The 22,660-nt window shown below is 47.4% G+C and overlaps 1 protein-coding gene across 2 annotated transcripts in view; it reads right to left on the bottom strand.

Annotated features, from left to right (window-relative positions):
- Positions 1-12,304: 12,304 nt before the first annotated feature.
- The window catches only part of nkd2b (NKD inhibitor of WNT signaling pathway 2b), a gene marked incomplete in the record, with an annotated part of 29,804 nt that continues 19,448 nt past the window's right edge, over positions 12,305-22,660 (bottom strand). The window contains 7 exon segments of one of the 2 annotated variants that reach the window (XM_030371201.1): positions 12,305-13,595; positions 14,585-14,709; positions 15,015-15,084; positions 15,208-15,349; positions 15,530-15,625; positions 16,051-16,181; positions 16,415-16,475. In XM_030371201.1, the coding sequence (XP_030227061.1) occupies positions 12,991-13,595; positions 14,585-14,709; positions 15,015-15,084; positions 15,208-15,349; positions 15,530-15,625; positions 16,051-16,181; positions 16,415-16,475 (1,230 nt within the window). 2 annotated transcript variants of the gene reach the window in all.

The raw sequence follows: 22,660 nt of genomic DNA, 5'->3' as shown, positions 1-22,660 counted from the left end.
GCGTTTATATGCTATAGTTCCTATAGGATCTACAGTATAAAGGCTGGGAGGAATTTTTAATTATAAATATGTACACTTTATGTGAAAGTATAGATCGTCGCGATTCCCATTGAAACGAATGGCGCTGTGATTATTCTTCAAAACGAGAGCTGGTAAATTGTGAAAAATTAATTAAACTGTAATCAGACAAGGCGGTTATATGCTATAGATCCTAGAGTATCTGTGGTATAAAGCCTGGGACGAATTTCGAATTATAAATATATATATTAAAAAATAAATATTGTATTGCCGGGGTTCTATTTCATCCTTTCTGACCGGTGCTTAAAGCACTGGATCTCCACCTCGCGCATGCGCATTTCGAGTGCCTAATACCAACATAGTCACCTGTGACCCCCACGTGACACCGGGAAGGCTATATCTTCCGGTGTCATCAGAGGATCTGTTCCTTTACATCTTCTCGCTGCGCAGGTACCGTATTGAACCTTTGTTTGAGAAAGGAAGGAAATTCGTTACAGCTGGCTACGTGCAGCCTCCTGACCAAGGTCGGAGCTGCGGGTAACCCGTCCTCCAGAGGCTGTGGCTAGCTTATACAGATATTTAAGAAATAACTAGAAAAGGAGATAAGAAGAGTAGCCGGCGTGTTGGTGAGGGCAGTGTGCTCGCTCCCGCTCCCAGCACTCGTTCGCCTCTTTGCTCTGTTATTGTATGTTGTGTTAGACGTCAGCTTTTCTCTGTTCTAACCATCAATTTATTTTCCTTACAACTTACCGGTGAAGGCGGTGCTCTCGCTCCTGCTCCCAGTAACGTTTTAGTTTGGCTTCCCCCTTTGTTGGCAGCAGCTCTTACGCTCAAGCTAATTAATATCGGTTGATTTAATTTTCTGGAGAAGGCAGTGTTCTCGCTCCAACTCCCGATAACGCCGCATTTGGCCCTTGTTTGGTTGACAATTAGTAGCAACGATCACTCTCTGGCTAATTAGTTTCTGTTTTTCAATTGACTGGCGAGGGAAGTGCTCTCGCTCCCGCTCCCAGTTACGCTGCCGGTGGCTGCCTCCATAATGGCCCACCTATGTGTCGCCTGTGCGGCTCCTCTTGAGCTTGAGGACGGCCACGACAGTTGCCCTCCTTGCCTCGGTCTCGAGCATTTGAGGGAGAGCCTCACGGACAGCGCCTGCATGAACTGCAGCCTCCTGCCTTGGGTGCTCAGAGTGGCTAGGCTGGCAGAGCTGGAGAATCGGGCAACAGCCAACGACCGCTCTGCCTTAATGAGCCTCCCTCCCAATCAGCCCGGTCGTTCGGGGCGGCAGCGGCATGATGGAGCTGCGGCTACGGGTGCCCCCCCCAAAAAGAAGGCAAGGGGCGGGCTGGCTGCCAAGGTGGACGGATTGGCGGCCGACATGGAGCAAATGCGGTCCCTCCTCCTGGTCCTTCAGCCTGGGACTGGTCAGGGGCTGGCGGGGCTACAGCCTGGCCCTCCCTCGTCCCAATTCGACGATGCCCTCTCTCTGGCGGCTTCGGCAAACCTCTTTAGTGAGGTTATGACTGAGGGCGATGCCTCCCACACACTGGACGAGGCCTCCTGCTCTTCTGCACAAGGCTCCCTGCAAGGGGCAACAGACACCTCCATGGCGGCCGTCCTGCGGACCGCTCTGGCTCGCCTACAGCTCGATGCGGCGCAGACGGAGTCAGCCCAGGCCAGCGCCTTCTTCAGGCGCAACCCTGTCCCGGCACGCAGCGGCGCGCATGCGTCGTATTGGGAACTCCCTTTCCCACCTGTTGCTGGGACTTTCCACCTCTCTGCAGCAACCCTGTCCCGGCACGCAGCGGCGCGCATGCGTCGTATTGGGAACTCCCTTTCCCACCTGTTGCTGGGTCTTTCCACCTCTCTGCAGCAGGCCCAGGTCGAGCCGTCGCTGCAGAGTCTGAGTGACGCTTCATTGCAGGCTTTTGTCCTAATGTCGAGGGAGTTAGGGCACACTATGTCCACCCTCGTACAGACTCGCCGCCAGGTGTGGCTTGCGCAGTCGCCCCTGACAGAGACGTGTAGGAGGGTCCTCCGTGCGGTGCCGGTGGAACCAGGGGAGCTCTTTGGGTCAGCTGCCCTGGAAGCACTGGAGGGGGCTGCCCGAGCTAGGCAGACCAGGCAGCAGCTGTCCGGTCTGAATAGGAGTGTGTCCGCTCCTAGCAGGCCTGGGGGCCCCTCGGCAGTCCCCCAGCGGCGCTTTCAGCCACCTGATTACTCCGGTGGCCTACGGAGGTCTCAGCGGCCTGCGCAACAGCCTACGGATGGCTTTCGGGCCCCCGAACGCCTACCTTCCTGGCAGCCTCGTGCCCCACAACCCAACCGACGCCCCCCCAGAGCCTCAGGAGGCCGGGGGGGCAGGCGCTAGGCCCTCGGGGCCGGTCGTCGGGTGTTTTTCCCATCAGCAGCTCAGTTACTGCGCTGCCTGTACTTCAGACCCTTGGGTGGTTTCCACCTTGACCCAAGGGTACGAATTGCAGTTCCGACGCCGGCCCCTAGCCTTCAGCCGGGTCAAAATGACTGTCGTCAACGACCCGGCAAAGGCCTTAGCTCTGGACCAGGAGTTGTCCACCCTCCTGGCCAAGGGGGCAATCGAGCCAGTGGATCCTCTGCTGCACCCCAGAGGATTCTACTCAAGGTACTTTCTCGTAAAAAAGAAAGATGGCAGATTTCGCCCAATTCTCGACCTGAGGGGACTCAACAGGTTCCTGAAGGTCCTACCATTCCACATGCTCACCGCATCCGACACGCTGCGGGAGGTCGCAAGGGGAGAATGGTTCACCACGGTGGACCTAAGGGACGCATACTTCCACGTCCCAATTGCACCGCGCCATCAGCACTTCCTCCGGTTCGCCTTTCGCGGCCGGCATTTTCAATTCAGGGTACTTCCCTTTGGTCTCTCCCTCTCCCCGAGGGTATTCACCAGGGTGATGGCGGCAGCTCTCGCACCCCTGCAGAAGCAGGGCACGAAGGTCCTGCCGTATTTGGACGACTGGCTGATCTGTGCACCGTCCCAGTCTCAGGCGGCCCGGGACACGGCTCGGCTACTCTTGCACGTGGCCCGGCTTGGACTCACGATAAACTTTGTGAAGAGTCGCCTGGCGGGCGGTCTTCATACCGGGGGAACGGAACCAGGTCGCAGATTTTCTATCGCGGCAGAAGCCCCCACCGGGGGAGTGGCGGCTTCATCCGGAGGTGGTGGAGACGATGTGGGGTCTCTTTGGCAGGGCGGAGGTGGACCTCTTTGCTTCAGAGGAATCTGCACATTGCCCCCTCTGGTTCTCCTGGACGGAGGTGACCGGCCCCCTCGGACAGGATGCCTTAGCTCACGACTGGCCACAGAGTCCTCTGTATGCCTTCCCACCACTGCCCCTGATTCTTCCCACACTCCAGAGAGTGTTTTTGCGGGGCCACAGGCTACTTCTGGTGGCCCCCTACTGGCCAGGGAGACTCTGGTTTCCACTGCTGTGCAGGTTCTGCTGCAGCTCTCCATGGCGCCTCCCCTGCAGGAAGGACCTCCTTTCGCAGCTGGGGGGTCAGATTTGGCACCCAGATCCCCGTCGCCTCCAGCTCTGGGCTTGGCCGCTGCAGGGCCTGACTCACTGCTGAATTTTTGCATTGCGACCGTCAGGAATACTATTCTGAATGCCAGGGCACCATCTACCAGGGCACAGTATGCCAGCAGATGGAAGTTATTCTCTGACTGGTGTAGGGGTAAGGCAGTAAACCCAGCACGTTGCTCCGTAGCCACCGTTCTGGAGTTTCTGCAGTCCCTCCTGGATGGTGGTCGCTCTCATTCCACCTTGAGGCTCTATGTGGCTGCTATTTCTTCCTGGCATGAGATGGTCGACGGAGGCACAGTGGGGTGCCACAGGTTGGTGTCCCTCTTCCTTAGGGGGGCCCTGAGGCTGCGTCCCCCTAGGACTCTGAGGACTCCAGCTTGGGACCTGCCCCTGGTGCTGGAGGCCATGTCATCACCTCCTTTTGAGCCTCTGACCCAGATAGGGTTGAAGTGGCTGTCCATGAAGGTGGCTTTTCTGCTCGCCATTACCACTGCGAAGCGGGTCGGGGAGTTGCACGCCCTATCCGTGGCAGATACATGCCTGCGGTGGAACCCTGATGGCTCAGGTGTGGTTTTATGGCCCAATGTGGCGTTCCTGCCCAAGGTGCTTTCACACACCTATTTTAACCAGCCTATCCGGCTGGCACGTTTTATCTCCCCATCTGAGGGGAAGGAGTCTGAGATGCTGTGCCCGTTACGGGCGCTTAGGGCTTACATTGCTGCTACGGCCGGTATACGGCAGTCCGAGCAACTGTTCATGTGTCACAGTGGCCCTAACAGAGCCTTGTCCAAACAGAGGCTGTCCCACTGGGTTGTCGACACCATCAAACATGCCTATGTGGCCAGTGGCCACCCCCCGCCATCCGGGTTGAGGTGCCACTCCACCAGAGGCGTGTCGACATCGTGGGCTGCACTAAGAGGTGTACCCCTGGAGTCGATCTGTGCCGCGGCATCATGGACGTCGCCGGGCACCTTCACAAGGTTTTACCGTGTCAGCGTCGCCAGTCCCCATCCGATGGGTGTGGTCCTACTGCCAAGCTCTGCTGCCTCCAATGAGTGAGGTGGACGTTGGATTCTTCGTGACCTTTTTGGTATGGGTCATCCAGTGCTTTAAGCACCGCCTCTGGCGGTCAGTAAGGATGAAATAGAACGAAAGTTACGAATGTAACTACGGTTCTATGAATCCTGGATGACCGCCAGAGCGTTCAGTCACTCAGAATCCTCGTGTTCTCGCGAGAAGATTCTAGGAACAGATCCTCTGATGAAACCGGAAGATATAGCCTTCCCGGTGTCACGTGGGGGTCACAGGTGACTATGTTGGTATAAGGTACTCGAAATGCGCATGCGCGAGGTGGAGATCCAGTGCTTTAAGCACCGCCTCTGGCGGTCATCCAGGATTCATAGAACCGTAGTTACATTCATAACTTTCGTTATGTTTGTTGTTTTGTTATACGACTGCTATTGGTTGATGTGTTCCCATCATGCTTTGCGGTGCGGAAGTTAGGGGATGAGTTAAAAACAGAGAATGTCTAATATGAGGAGAATGGGCACTCGTTGGTTAGTTCCGGTTTTCTGGACTGGTTGCAGTAATGATCTCTGTCCACGCGGGGCGCTCGCAGGCGAGTCCAGAATGAATGGGAGCCTATGGGGTTTTATCGTCAGGATCCACTTTTCTCACGATATAATTTTTTGTCAAGTAATTTGAAAGTTGCGTTCAAAAGGAGGGGCTAAGATAATAAACTCAGCTGAATATTGCATTTTTTAAGATCACTTATCTGTTCTAAAAAGGCGTTAAAAAAATGCGATGACGTCACACATTGTCATACTGTCAGAGGTACTGCTTTACGGCAGTTTCTGAAGCACTTCGGCACTTCACTTCCGCATTTCCCTTTTCCCGCAACGATAACACCAGCTGTTGGAGGTAAGGTATTTTTCTTGCTTACTAGTTACAGAGTTTTAGTGAGCTAAATGCGCGAATGTTTTACATATGTATGTAACTTACAGAGAGTTTTTTTTTAATCCTCACTAGTGCCGATGATAAAGCTTCTTTTTTTGTAACGATTATGAGCCATTTCTTTCTCCTGAAATAGAAACCTGGATTAGAATCATAATTTTAAGACTGCATCAACTTAGTTTACATCAGTAAACAATTTCCTAGAGAGCAGTGTTCTGTTGTACTCCTCCTCATGCCTCTTCCTTTCTTGATCTCTACAGTTGGGCATTGATGCTGTGACAACGGACAAGTCTTCTTCCTCTGTCCTTTTTCCCTGCCTCTGTTCTGTATGTTCAGTGTTGTTAATTCATTTCTCTTTTTTTTTATTATTTACTATTAGTTACTCTTCTTATTGTGTTCTTGTTATTGTGATGTTTGAATAAACTTGCCTATTGCATTGTTGGTATAATGTTTGTATAATTACTGTTATACAACTGTTACTGTTTCAATGTGACCCAGACCATATTTCTCATTTAACAAACATGCGTAGCTTATAATGTGTTGCAGGGCAGAGCAATTATATTCAATGGCTTAAAACAAACCCATCTGTAAAGATCAGTGAATGCCTAGCAATCAATGACAAGTGGTGTAGATGGTTTTTGCTCTGTGCAAGGTCATTAGCCCAAGTAAGTCCTACTAAAAAAGAACTACAGTAATAGCAGATGTTGAAGTTGTTAAATCGTTAACAAACAATTTGTATGGAACAATCGGTTAAGGTAAGTTAAGTGCTTGAGTCTCAACACTTGCGATTTTACCCGGGCTCCTGCGCAACTTTCCCTACCAGGTGCAGCCTCAGGTAGCCTCATTGCTCATGCAGGAGCAAGCAAGAACGTTACCCTTTTCTGTCCTTGGGAAACGAAAAGACGGACAATCCGTTTCCACTGTTAGATCAGTTTATCATTGCACTTTTACGAGGCATTTCTTTTTTAAACAGATGGCAATGACAGATGAAATGATATTGAGCGGGACATTGACTGTATTATTTAAGGTGGTCCCGTACCTACCATGTATATAACACATTGAACATTGAACACAAGAAATGGAAGAAATTCCAATGTGCCCATGTACTTTCACCATACATAACTATATAAAAAATAAAAGGGCCTGCAGGAAAATATAAATACAGTACGCAAAAAATTAACTTCGACAGAATGTTTCTGATCGTGCTTCAGCTTCAGATGCCGTCAAGAGGGGTCTCTGGTCGTAATCAGTCGCAAGTCCGTTCCTGACCAATCAGCATTCATTAGCAGAATGCTAGCGTGTACGGCCAACAACGGCCCAAATTGTAAGAAATCGAAAGGACATAAGTACTCATTCATTCGACTTTTGAACTATAATCTATATTGAACTTGCGGAATCTACAATAAAATTTGCTATATTTCAACGACAAGCAGGTAAAAGCGACATATTTAGCCGTCTAGCCCCATAGACTCCCATTCAATCTGGACTCGCCCGCGATCACCCCCAGTGATCACACTACACAACAGCTGTTGTGTAGTGTGAATCACAGGACATTTGTTTGTCTCGTGACTTTTGGCACTAATTTTCCGCCTTGCTGATCCGTGCGCAAATGCCTTCCGATCCACGCCTAGATTTCAGTGTTCCGTACTTGTAGAATTGTTTTGTGTACTTGAAGGATTTTTTTTTGTACTTTGTGTAAAACATACTGTATTTGTTTCTGAAGCAAAATGCATTAGTTTGTGAATGAGGTTTTGTATTTGCAAACCACACTGAGCGTGTGTGTGTGAATCATTGTGCGAGAGTAAAACACGTTTTGTGTGCGTGTGAATCGTTATGCGTGAGCAAAACACGTTATGCGTGAGCAAAACACGTTATGCGTGAGCAAAACACGTTTTGCGTGTGTGCGGGGTTTTGGCATGATTCTAACTCCATACGATAGCGAGCTGCTGATTTCCTCGCAGCCTGAGAGCTATGAGGAATACAAGTGATCACAACACATTTCTGACAGCTGAACATTGCGCAGGGCTCTCCGTGAGACACACGCAATTCAACCCATGCACACACTCACACGCCGCACTTCGTATAGGGAAAAGTACTATATGCCTCTACTGGTGTTGCTTAGGCCAATATCTTTTTGAGGCAGTGTTGTTTCTGAATATTATTGTTAAGGGCCAATAATGCCTACTATCATACATTGGTCACCATGTCTGTGGACAAATTTGTGTGCAGTCACATATTAAAGGCATATTGTACGGGATCCAGTAATATGCACTTTTTAATATGTTGTTGAAATTGGTTTTTACATCCTGGCAGCAATAAAAAAAACGAATTCTGTATCTGCTATAAACCTGTTAAAAATTCTTACCAATCGGAGACACTGTGCCCGGATCTAAAGAACCAATCACAAGCCTGCACGTTCTCTCCCCTCTGTGTACGAGCCTGAGCCGGCCTGAGCGCGTTCACGGAGGGCAAAGAAAGCGTTGTTGTCATAGTAGTTCATGACAGTGGACTAGACCTAGTGAGCCTACAACGTTTACACAATGGAAGAGAAACAACTGAAGTTACCACTGCCACCGTTACTTGCCCCGGTTCATCCTTTTAAAAAGGCAAGAAAAAGAAAGACAGAAACTGAAAAGGCAGCAACAAAAAAGAAGTTGGAGACTGCTCGAGGAAAAACGAGAATAAATATTGGATTAGCTTTTCAGCGATGGCGACAGCTGAGGGAGTTGAATGGCCTGAAAAGTGACGCAATGGTTGCCGTTGAAGTAAGCCGTAAGCAGCAGCAGCGCTCGTGCACGAGGGGTGGGGGCAGGGAGTTCTGAAGGGTGGGGGACGAGTTAAACGGAACTCCGAAGAGAAGCTAATTTCAAATCATGCTAGCTCTCTCACATCGTACAGTATAGCTTTAATATATCCCCCCGCCGACAAAATGTCACTGAACTCTACTGAAACTGGAGAGCCTTGCATTGCGCATCTGTTGACCTTTATCCATTTACAGTAAACAAATTATTTTTTCTTGCTTGAAGATATTTTAAATTGTTTTCATATTATTATTTACTGACAGTGATTACAGAATGCGAGCGTGTGTTATAGGCCTATTGAAAGCGAGGCTGGGTATGCCTATGAATATAGGCTACAGTGAGCTTTTTAAGGTGCTGTACAAGCAAATCATATTGTCTACTCTGTACAGTGACAGAGTGTACAGTAACCTACTTCATTCAATATCGAATAGGCTACTCAGATTCAGATTTTATTTGTCACATACACAATACATTGCAGTGAAATGTTCACAGTCGGCTTCATGCTAAATATATGCATAACAAACATAACAAATGGTAAATACATTCAATATGTCAGAGGTTATTGCACAAAGTCTAAGGAGCGGGGTGGGGGGGGGGGGGGGGGTTACTTAAATAAATATATACTGTATATCAATAAGTGCAGTTGCTCAAAGTGCTTTAATCAGTGCCATTTAGATACCTCACAGCTTGGGGGTAGAAACTCTTCCTTAGTCTCTCAGTTTTTGCCGCCAGTGAGCGGTATCTGTTTCCAGAGCGGAGCAGGGAGAATAGTCCGTAGCCAGGATGGCTGGGGTCTTTCAGGATGCTGCTGGTCTTGCCCTTGCACCGCTTGGTGTAAATGTCTGCTAGATTAGGGAGTTTCCCCCCTATGGTACACTCAGTTGAACGCACCACTCTCTGCAGAGCCTTACGGTCCTGAATGGTGGTGTTCCCATACCAAGCGGTGATGTTCCCAGTCAGCATGCTCTCTATGGTGCATGCATAGAAGCTCTGCAGGACTGGTTTGGAGGCTCTGAATTTCTTCAGCCTCCTGAGATGGTACAGTCTCTGTCTGGCTTTCTTTCCCACGGTACTTAAATGTATCCACCCTCTCCACAGGGTTCCCATTGATGGATACAGGCGTGTAGTCCCGTTCCTGTGTCCTCCCGAAGTCCACCAGCATCTCCTTAGTTTTGCTGGCGTTGAGGTGCAGATTGTTTTTCAGACACCATTGTCAGGCACCTCACCTCCTCCAGGTAGGCCGTCTCATCGTTGTTTTGGATTAGGCCTACCACTACGGTGTCGTCAGCAAACTTTATGATGGTGTTTGAGTCTGCGATGGCTGCACAGTCGTGGGTGTACAGGGAGTACAGTAGAGGGGACAGAACACAGCCCTGGGGGGCCCCTGTGTTGAGGGTGAGGGGGGATGAGGTGTGCCGGCCAGCTTTCACCACCTGAGGTCTCTCTGTTAAAAAGTCCAGGATCCACCTGCAGAGGGCGTCGTTCAGCCCCAGCCTCCTGAGCTTTTTGATGAGGGTGGAGGGGAGGATGGTATTAAAGGCTGAACTATAATCAACAAATAATAGTCTCACATAGTTCAGCACTTTCCCCTTACTCTTGTCCAGGTGTGATAGGACACTGTGTAATATGTGAGTAATGGCATCCTCAGTGGATCTGTTGGGCCGGTACGCGAATTGGAGAGGGTCCAGGGTGTTGGGCAGTGAAGAGCAGATGTGGGCCTTGACCAGCTTCTCGAAACACTTCATCACCACAGAGGTAAGAGCAACTGGGCGATAGTCATTATGACAGGCTGGTCTAGGTTTTTTGGGCATGGGGATGATGGTGGACCTTTTAAAGCATATGGGGATGATGGACTGTGCCAGGGACAGATTGAATATAGCCGTGAACACTGGTTACTGAACGCTACTGTAGCATACACTATGTACAAATGGTTTTGCTCTTTGCTCATGGCAGTTGTGACAGTCATTTTAACATGTCAGCAGGCAAACTTCACTCATTCCAGGATGTATTATGCTTTGTCCTATAGCCTACTTGGAACGTGTTTTGAAATGGAGTAGCCTATAGAAATTTGCCAGCTGGAATACAAAGCAAACTCTCCCTCAAATGCACAATCATGGAAGTATTGTATTGTCATCCCCAAATAATGCTGCAATGTAATAATATACATCTTTAAATGCACAATAATGAGTCATTATTATTATTATGACTTATCAAATATTTGTATTGGCTCCCAGAATGCAGGTCTGTTAGTGACTCCCAGTATCAAAAAAAAACAGACTGGGAAGTAGACCCCCCCCTCACCTTTCGCACCTTGTAGTTTGGCCTTGGCGTCTCGCAGGCTCTCTGTGTTACCACATATTCTCCACAGCTCCATCCCTCTGAACCAACTGCAATTTTTCCCCTGTTAAAAAGGTTTTCCTGGGAGTTTTTATTCAGTGGATGTGAGGGTTTAAGGGAAGAGGATGTTGTTATGATGCTCATGCTAATTAAAGCCCTTTGAGACAAACTGTTTGTACGGGCTATAAAAATAAAATTGCCTTGCCTTGCCTAACCCGCTTGGACTGTAATTCATATTCATGCTACTAGTTTGATCATTGACTGACTACATGAAGAGTTGCACAGAGGAGATTCTTATAGAGGTCTTATAGTCAAACGGTATAGCCTAGGGTATATACAAATTTGATGTGTTTAGGCCTTTTATGAGATCTAGTTAACATCATTAAAAGTCATTTCCAAACACATTAAAGAAAAGAAAAAAACAAAAGCAAAGATATTTTGCTTTTGATATTTTACATTAAAACATCATAAAACATCACAAAAAAAACATCTGGAATACAAAGAGTTTGCTTTGTATTCCAGCTGGCCTGTTATGAGCAAATTTCTATAGGCTACTATAGATCCATTTCAAAACATGTTCCAAGTAGGCTATAGGACAACGCATAATACATCCTGGAATGAGTGAAGCTTGCCTGTTGACATGTTAAAATGACTGTCACAACTGCCATGAGCAAAGAGCAAAACCATTTGTACATAGTGTAGGCTACAGTAGCCTATTCGATATTGAATGAAGTAGGTTACTGTACACTCTTTGTCACTGTACAGAGTAGACGATATGATTTGCTTGTACAGCACCTTAAAACACTTACTGTAGCCGATATTCATACGCACACCCAGAATCGCTTTTGATATAGCACACACTCGCATTCTGTAATCACCATCAGTAAATAATAATATGAAAACAATAGCCTATATAATATCTTTCAACAAGAAAAAATAATTTGTTTACTGTAAATGGATAAAGGTCAACAGATGCGCAATTTTGAGCTGTCAGAAATGTTTTGTGATTACTTGTATTCCTCATAGCACTCAGGCTGTGAGGAAATCAGCAGCCCGCGATCGCAGCTCCTTTGATGTGAACGCGCACAGAGCGCAAAGCTCAAAGCCGGACAATGATCTCGTAGTAAAGCCCTCAGGTCTACTCTGCATGTAAAACATCAACTGCATTGAGGTCATCATAACTTCAGAAGTTCTCATTTTTAAATGATTATGAATACTATTATTGTTATTTGAAGCCGTGTCAGTCTTGACTGTGGGTGGTGTGGTCCTCTGTGTCTGCTAGTGTCTATAATGCAGTAATATTTTTGTCGACATTATCAAACGGAAGAACTTTTATTATGAAGAGCACAGGGCAATGAAGAACGCTAGCCAACAAGAGGACCCGCCCACCGGCGGAAACCAGATATTGAGTGGTAAACTCGTTTTGGTAAGAAGAACCAAAAAACGAATAAACAAACTTACATTTTGATTTTCGTTTTTTTGGACAAAACGAAAAAACGGCTGGTTTTTGGTTTCTGCTTGTGTCAATTATTCCCAGAAAACAGAGTAATAAAACGTACCTTGCTCTAAAACGTACCTTGCTCCAGGGGCTTCTCAACTCAGCGATTCTGGAATCACCATGTCCACGGCAAAGATTAATGATATATATTTATTAAAATATATAAAAGACAAAATACTTATATGCATATTTATACCGATGCCGTATGCATATACAGTTGAATAATTATACAGTAAAATGTGTTTAAATTGGCAGTGGTGATTTAATTCTTCTCTTCGGAGGGAGTCCCTTAAGTCCACAGTAGGAAGACCCAGAAGATGAGAAAAGCAACTTTGAAGAGCTTAAGAGCAGCAGCACCTGAACACCTGAGATCCACGGTTTCTGAAGGTCTCGTAACACATCTCTTACGTGACGCACAACTTCTTCGGACAAGCACTTTATATTAACAGCATCAAGAAGGATACACTTAATATTTCCAAATACCTCAATACTGCTATCTGCATATCTGTCCCTTTATGAGATCGTACACAAACAGAGCAGTCGGAAAAGCAAATGTTACAATTTCATACAGAACCGTACAACTTTCATAATAGACAATTTCATACAGAAACATATCATACAGTCCAATATTCTCCACGCTACACCCCATTCTCTTCATAGGTCTAGGTTTCATTTCCATATTTCACTGGATAGCTTGCAAACAAGGTTTACAGCCGCGACACGACAGTTTTCCATTAATGCAGACATTTCTGGTGGCGCGATGGACTCCTTTACGTCGGGTGTGGTGGTTGATCCCTGGGGCTGGTGTTAGCTTAGTTCATGTCTGATGGTAATGGTGATAGTGGTGGTGGTGGTGGTGTTCGTGGTGGTGGTGGTGCTCGTGCCTCTGGACCAGGGGCACCACCACTCTGGGGCTTACAGGGGGGCTGGCAAGGGCAGGCAGCACTGAGGGCATGGGGGGGTGATGCTGGGGCTGGTGCCGGGTCTGTTCGGGGTGGGGTTGGGATGGAGGGGACAGAGGGGTCCTGCTGTTGGGGAGTGCTTCTCTTGTCCTGGCCCTCAGGCGTTTGCTGTGGCTGTACTGCAGGGGGTGCTGTGGCTGGTGGGGGTGGCCCATGTTGTTGTGGTGAGGGAGGTGATACACATCCTGCCCCCCGTGGAGCGTGGATGGGTGCGTGCCGTGACACTTGCTTGGTCTGCTGCTCCCGTTCGCCCCCGTCCCACCCTTGTAAGCCCCCTTGGGGGACCTGAGGAGGTGTGCGCCCTTGCCCCGAGGCTCCACTGGGTTGTAGCTGTCGCCGATAACCTGCGAGCGGCGGTGGTGGGCGGCGTGCGCCACAGGCTCTTGGGAGCGCGAGCAGCTCTGGGACTGGGGGCTGCGGACCGGGGCCTTCTGGGGGGGAGGGGGAGGGGTGGTGGTGCCTGGACACAAGGATGAAGAGGAAATGGTTTTAGGTCACAAGGCTTGGAGTTTGCGTGGAAAAACGTTGCAAATCAAATCAAACACCTCAAGTTAACCCCAGCAATTGAATTAACAGCAATTGAACTTATAATCAACAGGAATCACTGGGGCTCCGAAACATGAATAAACTCCTGAAAAAGTACAGGGCTTACCGAGTTAGAGTTATAACATCTCCTAAATGTTAATCTACAATGGTGAGGTTGATTTGCTCAAGACACAGCATCCCTTTCCATTCCAGCCTCTTAATAATTACATTCATAGATTTCTATGGATTATTTGTTATATATATTTTTGGATCATTAGGGTGCTTACACTCAACAAACTTGAATATCAAAGGTCAGGTACCTTGAATTTATAAAAAATATGAAAAGCAATGCCTTGAATGCCAGTTTTCGGTTTCATAGAGTGCATAGGCCTTCGTGGCTTTGGTCAATAGTTTAATCCTGGATATGAACATCCAACCACATGGGACAGGTTTTTAGAAAGTAAAAGTCTTTGTTTCTGGTTTCCCCTGGTGCTCAACTCTCGCTGACCAATATGAATCTATAAGCACATGGGGACAGGCTTTTAGGAAGTAATATGTGTGAACGTCTTTCAGAGGCAGCTTTGGCTTGTGTCAATTTGCTAAACAAGACCCTGTACTCAAAATACCGGCATGAACTTTTACTTTCTGAAACTGCAAGTTCCACCACTCCATCCAAATATATTGTTTTGATTGGAACCTGTGTGGTTTTAATGGGGGAATGTCCCATGTCCAGAAGTCCCAACTCTTGCCATATATCCTTTTGCTCAACCAACAGTAATTGTCAAATTACAGGGGAGGAATTGTTTTTCAGTCTTTGTTTTCAGAGTCTGGCAGATGCAAAAAAAAAACTGCTTCTACTGCAGATATGTTATGTAGTCATGCCAAAAAGAGATTTTTATTGCATAACCAAGGGATTCGGCTGACCTTCAAAGCGGGATGTGTAGTTCTCTATCCCGGCCAGGTCCAGGTAGTGGTTCCTTCTCTCTGTGTTCTCATCAACACAGTAGTGCTGGCCATCAGGAGGCAGGGGCTCCAAACTCTGCTGCGTTCTTATTGGACAGAACAAACACAATTGTAACTATTCCTATTCAGGTATTTTTGTAATCTAGCAGACCAACCAGACCACCATAACCCTTACGCAAGATGCCTGGATTAAACCCAGAACCACTACATTACCACCACTGCCACCACACCAATGATCCTGCTCAACTGTGTTGGAACCTTTTAGAATGTGTGTGTGTGTGTGTGTGTGTGTGTGTGTGTGTGTGTGTGTGTGTGTGTGTGTGTGTGTGTGTGTGTGTGTGTGTGTGTGTGTGTGTGTGTGTGTGTGTGTGTGGACTAGTGCTGTACTGACCTGATGTTATCCGAGAGTCGTTTGTCTGCGTAGCGACTCTCTTCCTGGTGACAGCGACCTTGCTCACGCTCTGAGGAGGGCAGACACTAGAATGAACAGACCTGTAGTATTGTAGTCATCCACCCCATCCACATTCAATCCTCATAGGCCGTGCAGCATCAGGATGCCTCGAGTCCTTTCACTGGTTTCTCACCTGTCCCATTGTCCCTTCTATGGGATCTATTTTCCGGAGAAACGGTCAGTTTGACACGCAGCGTTTTGCTCTTGTTCTGGCACGAGTGATTAACCGAGGCGTCCACCACATCGTAGATGGTGTGCATCAAGCTGGACATGTCCTGCAAGGTGAAGTAGATCATGAAGTACAAAAATTAGGGAAAGTAGCCATTCCATAGAGTTTGATAGCTTGAAATAATTATGTGCATCCACGCTGTAGAAAATGAGAAAACTGTAGGCGATGCTTTGTAAAACAACTTAAAAAAATATCTAAAAGGACATTTAGAGATTCTTGTGAATACCTCTTTATGAACTTTGCCACTGTTGTCAAAGTCATAGAGGGTGAGGAACCACTCTTGTCGGTTGCTGTCTTCAAGGGACACTTTACATTCCAAATCCTGTTAGCGTATTCAAGATTTGGATTATCATTTGATTTCACCTTATCTTTCTCCTGTCCTTTGGTTTTTGTTTGAGGTTAGCTGATACTTTTCAATTAAAAACACCTATCCATTTATAAAACAAGTTCTGAGCAACAAAGTCTTCTAAGTGTCTGTAGGAGTTCTCACGGAACAGTTTGTCTTCAGGCTAAAGAAACAGTGCAACAACAACAGCGTTTCCAACTCTACAGGCAAGAATGTCCAGAAATATATAAATGAGCAACTTAAATTAAATAAAAATAGAAGTGTAAAGTTAATTTATGAGTTGTTCCAGATGGATTTGAAAAAAATAAGAAAAGCATTATTAGAAAGTATTAAAGTATTAGTATGTGTATGTTTAAGGGATGCAGTGTGTTGTCACCATTAAGTTTATGGTGGTTACTCACATTAAGACTGATGCGTTTCTTCCCTGGAGCTTTGCTGGTGTCCTGCAGAAGGACCTCCCGCTCCCCCTCTGCTGAGCGGAGGTACTGCAGGTAACTCTCACAGCCCTCCCCCTTCTCTGGAGGCAGCACCACTGTCAAACAACAAAACACAACACATCTTTAGTATAAATCTTCAATCATCTTACAGTCAATGTTGACTTTGAATGATAAATCACAATGCATTCAAGCATAAGTGATTTATTAATGCTATTTAGTTGATCTTATCTCTACATTAATACCAGAGACAGAATGACACTGAATAGCTGCTGTCCACGGCTAACTAATCATCAAGGAGCACTAGAAATAATCCTATTCTCCAACTCACCCTCTAGGGGACAGGGATGTTCTACAAATGGGCCCTCCCTCAGGTCACCGTGTGCAAGCCCCTGAGACACAGAAAGAAGAGATGGGGGCTGGATGTTAGTGGGGGGTGTAGGTATGTGGTGAGCTGACCACAGACACGGTAGAAAAACAAACAATCTCAGCTTCAATGCCTTTCCTGCGCAGATGAGAAGAAAGACGGGCGACAGGCAGGAGGCTCCAGTGAGTCTCTGAGGTGACCAGCGCATATTGTTGTGCTAGGCTGTCTGCAGCAAGCCACCGATCCAACACACAGCAGGATCACGTCCATCACAGAGATGACCACCATGGTGGGTCAACCCAGGGAAGGACAATGCATTGATAGGATATTCTCAAGGTGGTTCTTCTGATTGCCCCATGGTCCGTAGCCTAGCTGTGGTCAGCCTTGAGATATGAAGAGGCCTTCAGGCCTACCTGCTCCTGATGTAGCTCAATTCATTGTCGGTCACTTCTGATTAAAGTTTCTGCTAAATGACTAAGAAGTTAACAGTTTATAGGTCTCTCTTTGAACCCTCTTCGGAAGAATGCCCTTTTCAATTAAATATTGTTTCATATTCCAGGGAACGCAGAGTAAACTGAGTTATTTCGTAGAAAACCACCACGATGAGTTGAGTAAATAGTTTGATAGGTTGAATTGTATACTGGAAACATTGCATTGGAACAGTTAAATAGTTGATCCATAATAGAGAGAAAAAAGTTGTACGAAAATGGCCAGATGGAAACTTCTAGAAGAGGGGGGATTGCTGTGGGGGTACTGTATGGAACTGATTAAATACACAATTCCATGGAGCTATAAAGCTAAAGGCGAGGGGGAGAGAACTACACAGGGTTTGGATAGTGGATATCCAAATCCTGGATATCCCTTTGGATAGTCTTGCTGGCACACATAGATATTCTTTAGACTGCATAAAGCTGAACCACTACTCATTTAGGAGATCTTCATTCAAAAGTGCCTGTTCGGAGGACCAAAGGAACGCACACACACACACATAAAAAAGATTCATCTCATTCAAGTAATCTCAACTACAGTAAACTTGACTAAGCTTTTTGAAATGAAATCCCACCAGATTGAATAGAGCATGTGTATGGAAATGAGACAAATAAAAATCTGACCTGCACCAGAAAAACAAAATAATGTACCTTCAATACCTTCAACAGAGGCTGAGGCTAAAAGCAAGGTCTGCACATCTGTGTGCATTTAGGTGAAATACCACCTCCCCCAACAAACCTCTCTCTATCTTTGTCTGTGTCTCTGTGTCTGTCTCTCTCTCCCTCTGTCTCTCTCTCTCTCTGTCTGCCTCTCTCTCTGTATTTCTCTGTGTCTCTCCCCCCCCCCCCCCCCTCTCCCTCTCCCTCTCTCTCTCTCTCTCTCTCTCTTTTTCTCATCTCATCCAGGAGGTAATGATAGCGGCCGGGGCTTATGGTGCTATTTAACAATCTCTGAGCTCATAATCATCGCTTGCTTCACAGGGTGACGCATGGGCCTGTAATCTAAACCTGACATTCACCCGGCCAACCGGGGAGAGCTGGGCTGTGGGGGTATGTCTGTCGGGGTCAAGGCTCGGACCTGCCATAGAGCCATGGAGAGAGACACTATCAAGGGAGAGACACACTATGTAGGGAGAGACACTAGGAAGGGAGAGACACTGGGAAGGGAGAGACACTGAAGGGAGAGAGACACTATGAAGGGAGAGAGAGACAATGAAGGGAGAGACACTATTAAGGGAGAGAGACACTAGTAAGGGAGAGAGACACTATAAAGGGAGAGAGACACTAGCTGGGGAGAGAACCCGAAAGTAGAGATACACTGAGAGAGAGACACTATGAAAGGAGAGAGAAAGACACTTTGAAGGGAGAGACACTATGAAGGGAGAGAGACACTATGAAGCGATAGAGACACTGGGAGAGACACACTATGAAGGGAGAGAGAGACACTGAAGGGAGAGAGATACTATGAAGGGAGAGAGAGACACTGAAGGGAGAGAGACACTATGGAGGGAGACAATATGAAGGGAGAGCGGGGGGGAGAGATACACCATGAAGGGAGAGGGAGAGACACTATGAAGGGAGAGAGACACTATGAAGGGAGAGAGAAACTATGGAGGGAGACCAGGAGAGAGACACTATGAAGAGAGAGAGACACTGCGAAGGGAGAGGCACTATGAAGGAAGAGAGACACTATGGTGGAAGAGAGACGATATGAAGGGAGAGCAGGTGGGAGAGAGACACTTTAAAGAGAGAGACACACTATGAAGGGAGAGAGACACTACGAAGGGAGAGAGACACTATGAAGGGAGAGCAGGAGAGAGAGACACTATGAAGAGAGAGAGACTCTACGAAGGGACAGAGACACTATGAAGGGAGAGCAGGAGAGACAGAGACACTATGGAGCGAGAGAGACACTATGAAGGGAGAGCAGGAGAGAGAGACACACTATGAAGGGTGAGAAACACTACAAAGGGAAGAGAGACACTATGGAGGGAGAGAAAGAGAGACACTATGAAGGGAGAGAAGCACTATGGAGGGAGAGAGAGACTATGAAGGGATAGAGAGACTATGAAGGGAGAGCAGGAGAAAGAGAGACACTACGGAGGGGAGCAGGAGAGACACTATAGAGGGAGAGCAGGAGAGAGAGAGAGACACTATGAAGGGAGAGAGGCACATTGAAGGGAGAGAGACACTATGGAGGGAGAGCAGGGGAGAGAGAGAGAGAGACACTATAGAGGGAGTAAGAGACTATGAAGGGAGAGCAGGAGAGAGAGAGAGAAGGGACGAGGTGATGGGGGGGGGAAGAAGGCAGAAGTGCTAGTTAGTGAGTCAAGAGAAAGATAAGGAGGACAGGAGATGGGGGAGAGAGGGTGGAGTTGAGGAGGAGGAGATCCTCCTGATGGGGTAAGGGCTTCGTTACAAGTTCCTGGGTGCTCGGTGGGAGAGGTGGAGATGGAGGTTTTTATACAAGGCTATGAAAGGCTTCTCGGAGAGGTGGAGGCACCTCTTCCTGGGCCCCAACCCGGCAGCTGTCTTTAATCAGGTCTCAGAACACACACACACACACACACACACACACACACACACACACACACACACACACACACACACACACACACACACACACACACACACACACAGTTTCCATCTCTTTAAGGTTTCTGTTGCCATAGTTGTTGTTTCCTTCCAGCGCTGGGTGTGCTTTTATCTCAGGTTTTGTAGCACAATCCCCTAATGAAGGACGGTGTGTAAGGGAGAGGGAGTTCTCTCACACACACACACACACACACACACACACACACACACACACACACACACACACACACACACACACACACACACACACACACACACACACACACACACACACACACACACACAAAATGTTGTATGGCTCCGAGAAACATCACAGAGACCATTGATTCTTCTATTCCTCCTCCCGTGGGGATGCAGCGCTAGGTAAGCACCTCTGGAAATGAAAGACAGGCCTCACAATGAGAACAGACATTTGCAAATCAAACCACAGGCTGGCAGCAGTCAATCAAAGGCTCTAATGAGGTGAGCCCGACCGAGGGCTGACTTTTACACATCTGGTTTAAAAAAGCACATGCTCTGTGTTTCTTTGGGATTGTTCTCTGAACCCTTTTTGAAAGAGCCTGTGAACCCCAAAACGTTTTATTTTTTTATTTATTGGTAAAATGTGTTTAGACTATGAAGACTATAAACTATGACCATTTAGAGAAAACAGGCGTCAAATCTGATGCCAGTCTCTGTCAAACAGTTCTCTCTGCTTCGAGCGCAGGTGATGGTCTCTCCCCATGGGTCGTTACAATGGGTATAACACACACCAATACTTTCTAGAACTCTCAGCCAAAAGTTTTTTTTTAATCTCATGGTATTGGAATGGGAGCTGAAACAGGGGATTCATCTAAACTTTCAGAAAAGGCAGCTTTCTGGTTGTGCTCATTACATCCAATAGGGGAGCTAATGAGAGAGCTGGCTGGGACTGGACCACAGTCTGTAGTTTGCGACTCAACACAGAATCAACACCCTCAGCCCAGTCACCCACAGTGTTGGCCTTGACTCCTCATGTGTAATCAACCTCCACTGGATCAGGGCCATGCTCTCTCATTTACCATCAGCGTCTCCCCACTACCTTTGTGGTATAGTGTAGAGTTGTGAAGGGTTTACCAAGAGTATGAGCTCTTTCTCTTACAATTGCACTTATCCACCTGTGTAATATCCATTACAGGACAATATTAAAACATTTCTCTCAGCTCATACCCCATCAACCCCAACTACAGCCCATTATATAGAAAACCTCATCACAGAGGTTGGTGTTGAGAAAACAAAACAAAACATTTCACCAGCAAAGCAACACCTGAAGAAATAAATGACGGGAGACAAAGACGGACTATATTCCCACTGTCTTCTAAAACAGAAAAAAACGGATATCTGTGATGACAGCCACACAGCGCGGCCACACAGCGCGCAGCTCAATCTTTATCTCTCTGCGAGACACCTTTACATAATAGATAGACAGAGTGGAGCTGGGTGTTTGTTCCTGCCTAATATGTCTGTGCCTCCCTGCAGCCACGGCCTCCTGGCAGGACTTAATGTGGGATAGAGTAACCAGAGCTTCACCAGAGCTCCTCAAGCAGGTGACATCAGACATCCATCAGCAGTCTCTTTGCCTGGCTGCCTACTTCCCATCCTCCTACTATGAAACATTACACATATTTGTTCCCACCCCCCTACCTCCCCACTAGCTTCCTCCCCCCCCTTTTAAGTCAATCCCTTAAGTATTCACAATATTTTGACGTTGCTTTTTTAAAACATAGAGTTTACTTTAATAGCTTGAGAATCTCATTTTCTACAGTTTATAGACCAGGTTTTAAATGACTTGGCCTCCCGATCATCTGAGGGGGTTAGTCTGCCAGTCCAGGCACACTGCGGGACAGAATAAGAAACCTGAATACATCTTTGATGCCGACTGGTATCATTTTAAAGTGATGTTGGTTTCGGAACCAGTGGATGGTTTAGTTTTACAATAAGCTATATTAATTAGTATACTTATACTACTTATACTTGGTTGCCATGGCGGCGGCGCACATAGTTGCAGCGGCCCGGAGCTCCCAAAAAGGGCATGTTTTTTGTAATTTTTGGTAGCACTTAATATTATTTCACACAGCTTTTCACACTGCTTTCAAACCCAACAATGAAGTTCAGCCGAAATTAACTTTTAAAGCTCAACAACGCTCCATTTCGCCAACTCCCAGCGGACTTCACCATCCAGCACTCCTGAGGCTAAGCAGCGGAGGAGGAGACGCTGTGCGCGGCTGCAGATCCGACTGGAACTAGCTTCACACAAACACATCGAGAACTGCTGCAGCTTAATCTTTACGGAAACCTGGCTGGAGAACAAGACCCCGGACTCGGCTATTGAGCTAGATGGCCGCACTGCCTATCGAGCAGACAGAACAGCTGACATGGCTTTGTTGCCATGGCGGCGGCGCACATAGTTGCAACGGCCCAGAGCTCCCAAAATCGGGCGCATTTTTTTGTAATTTTTGGTAGCACTTAATATTATTCCACACAGCTTTTCACACTGCTTTCAAACCCCGACAATGAAGTACAGCCGAAATTAACTTTTAAAGCTCAACAACGCTCCATTTCGCCAACTCCCAGCGGACTTCACTATCCCAGCCGAGATCACCAGATCACCATCCAGCACTCCTGAGGCTGAGAAGTGGAGGAGGAGACGCTGTGCGTGGCTGCAGAAGGGGGGAATACGCGGAGGGACTGATGGTCAACTTCTATCACTGCGCAGTAGAGAGCGTACTCACCTACGGACTAATGGTGTGGTTCTCCAGCTGCACCAGGGCCGAAAAGGAGGCCCTCCACAGAGTGGTCAAGGCTGCGGGGAGGATCATTGGGAAGAGCCTCCCAGAGATCTCCAAAGTCTACACCTCCCGCTGCCTACGCCGGGTGAACAACATCCTAAAGGACCAGGTCCACCCAGCGCACCATCTCTTCCAGCGACTGCCCTCTGGACGGAGATACCGTTCCATCCGCTCCAGGTCCAGCAGACTGACCAATAGCCTCTATCCACAGGCTGTCAGACTGCTGAACGAACAACCTGCCCCCCGCACCCCTTCACCCCACCCCCAAGCCCCCACCCCACCCCCAAGCCCTCGGTCATATAACTCCCACTCAATAACTG

The sequence above is a fragment of the Gadus morhua genome, chromosome 11, assembly GCF_902167405.1.
Source record: "Gadus morhua chromosome 11, gadMor3.0, whole genome shotgun sequence".
In the NCBI taxonomy this organism is placed as follows: Eukaryota; Metazoa; Chordata; class Actinopteri; order Gadiformes; family Gadidae; genus Gadus; species Gadus morhua.
Note: the sequence above shows the minus strand (reverse complement) of the source record. Positions and strands in the feature narration are given on the sequence as shown.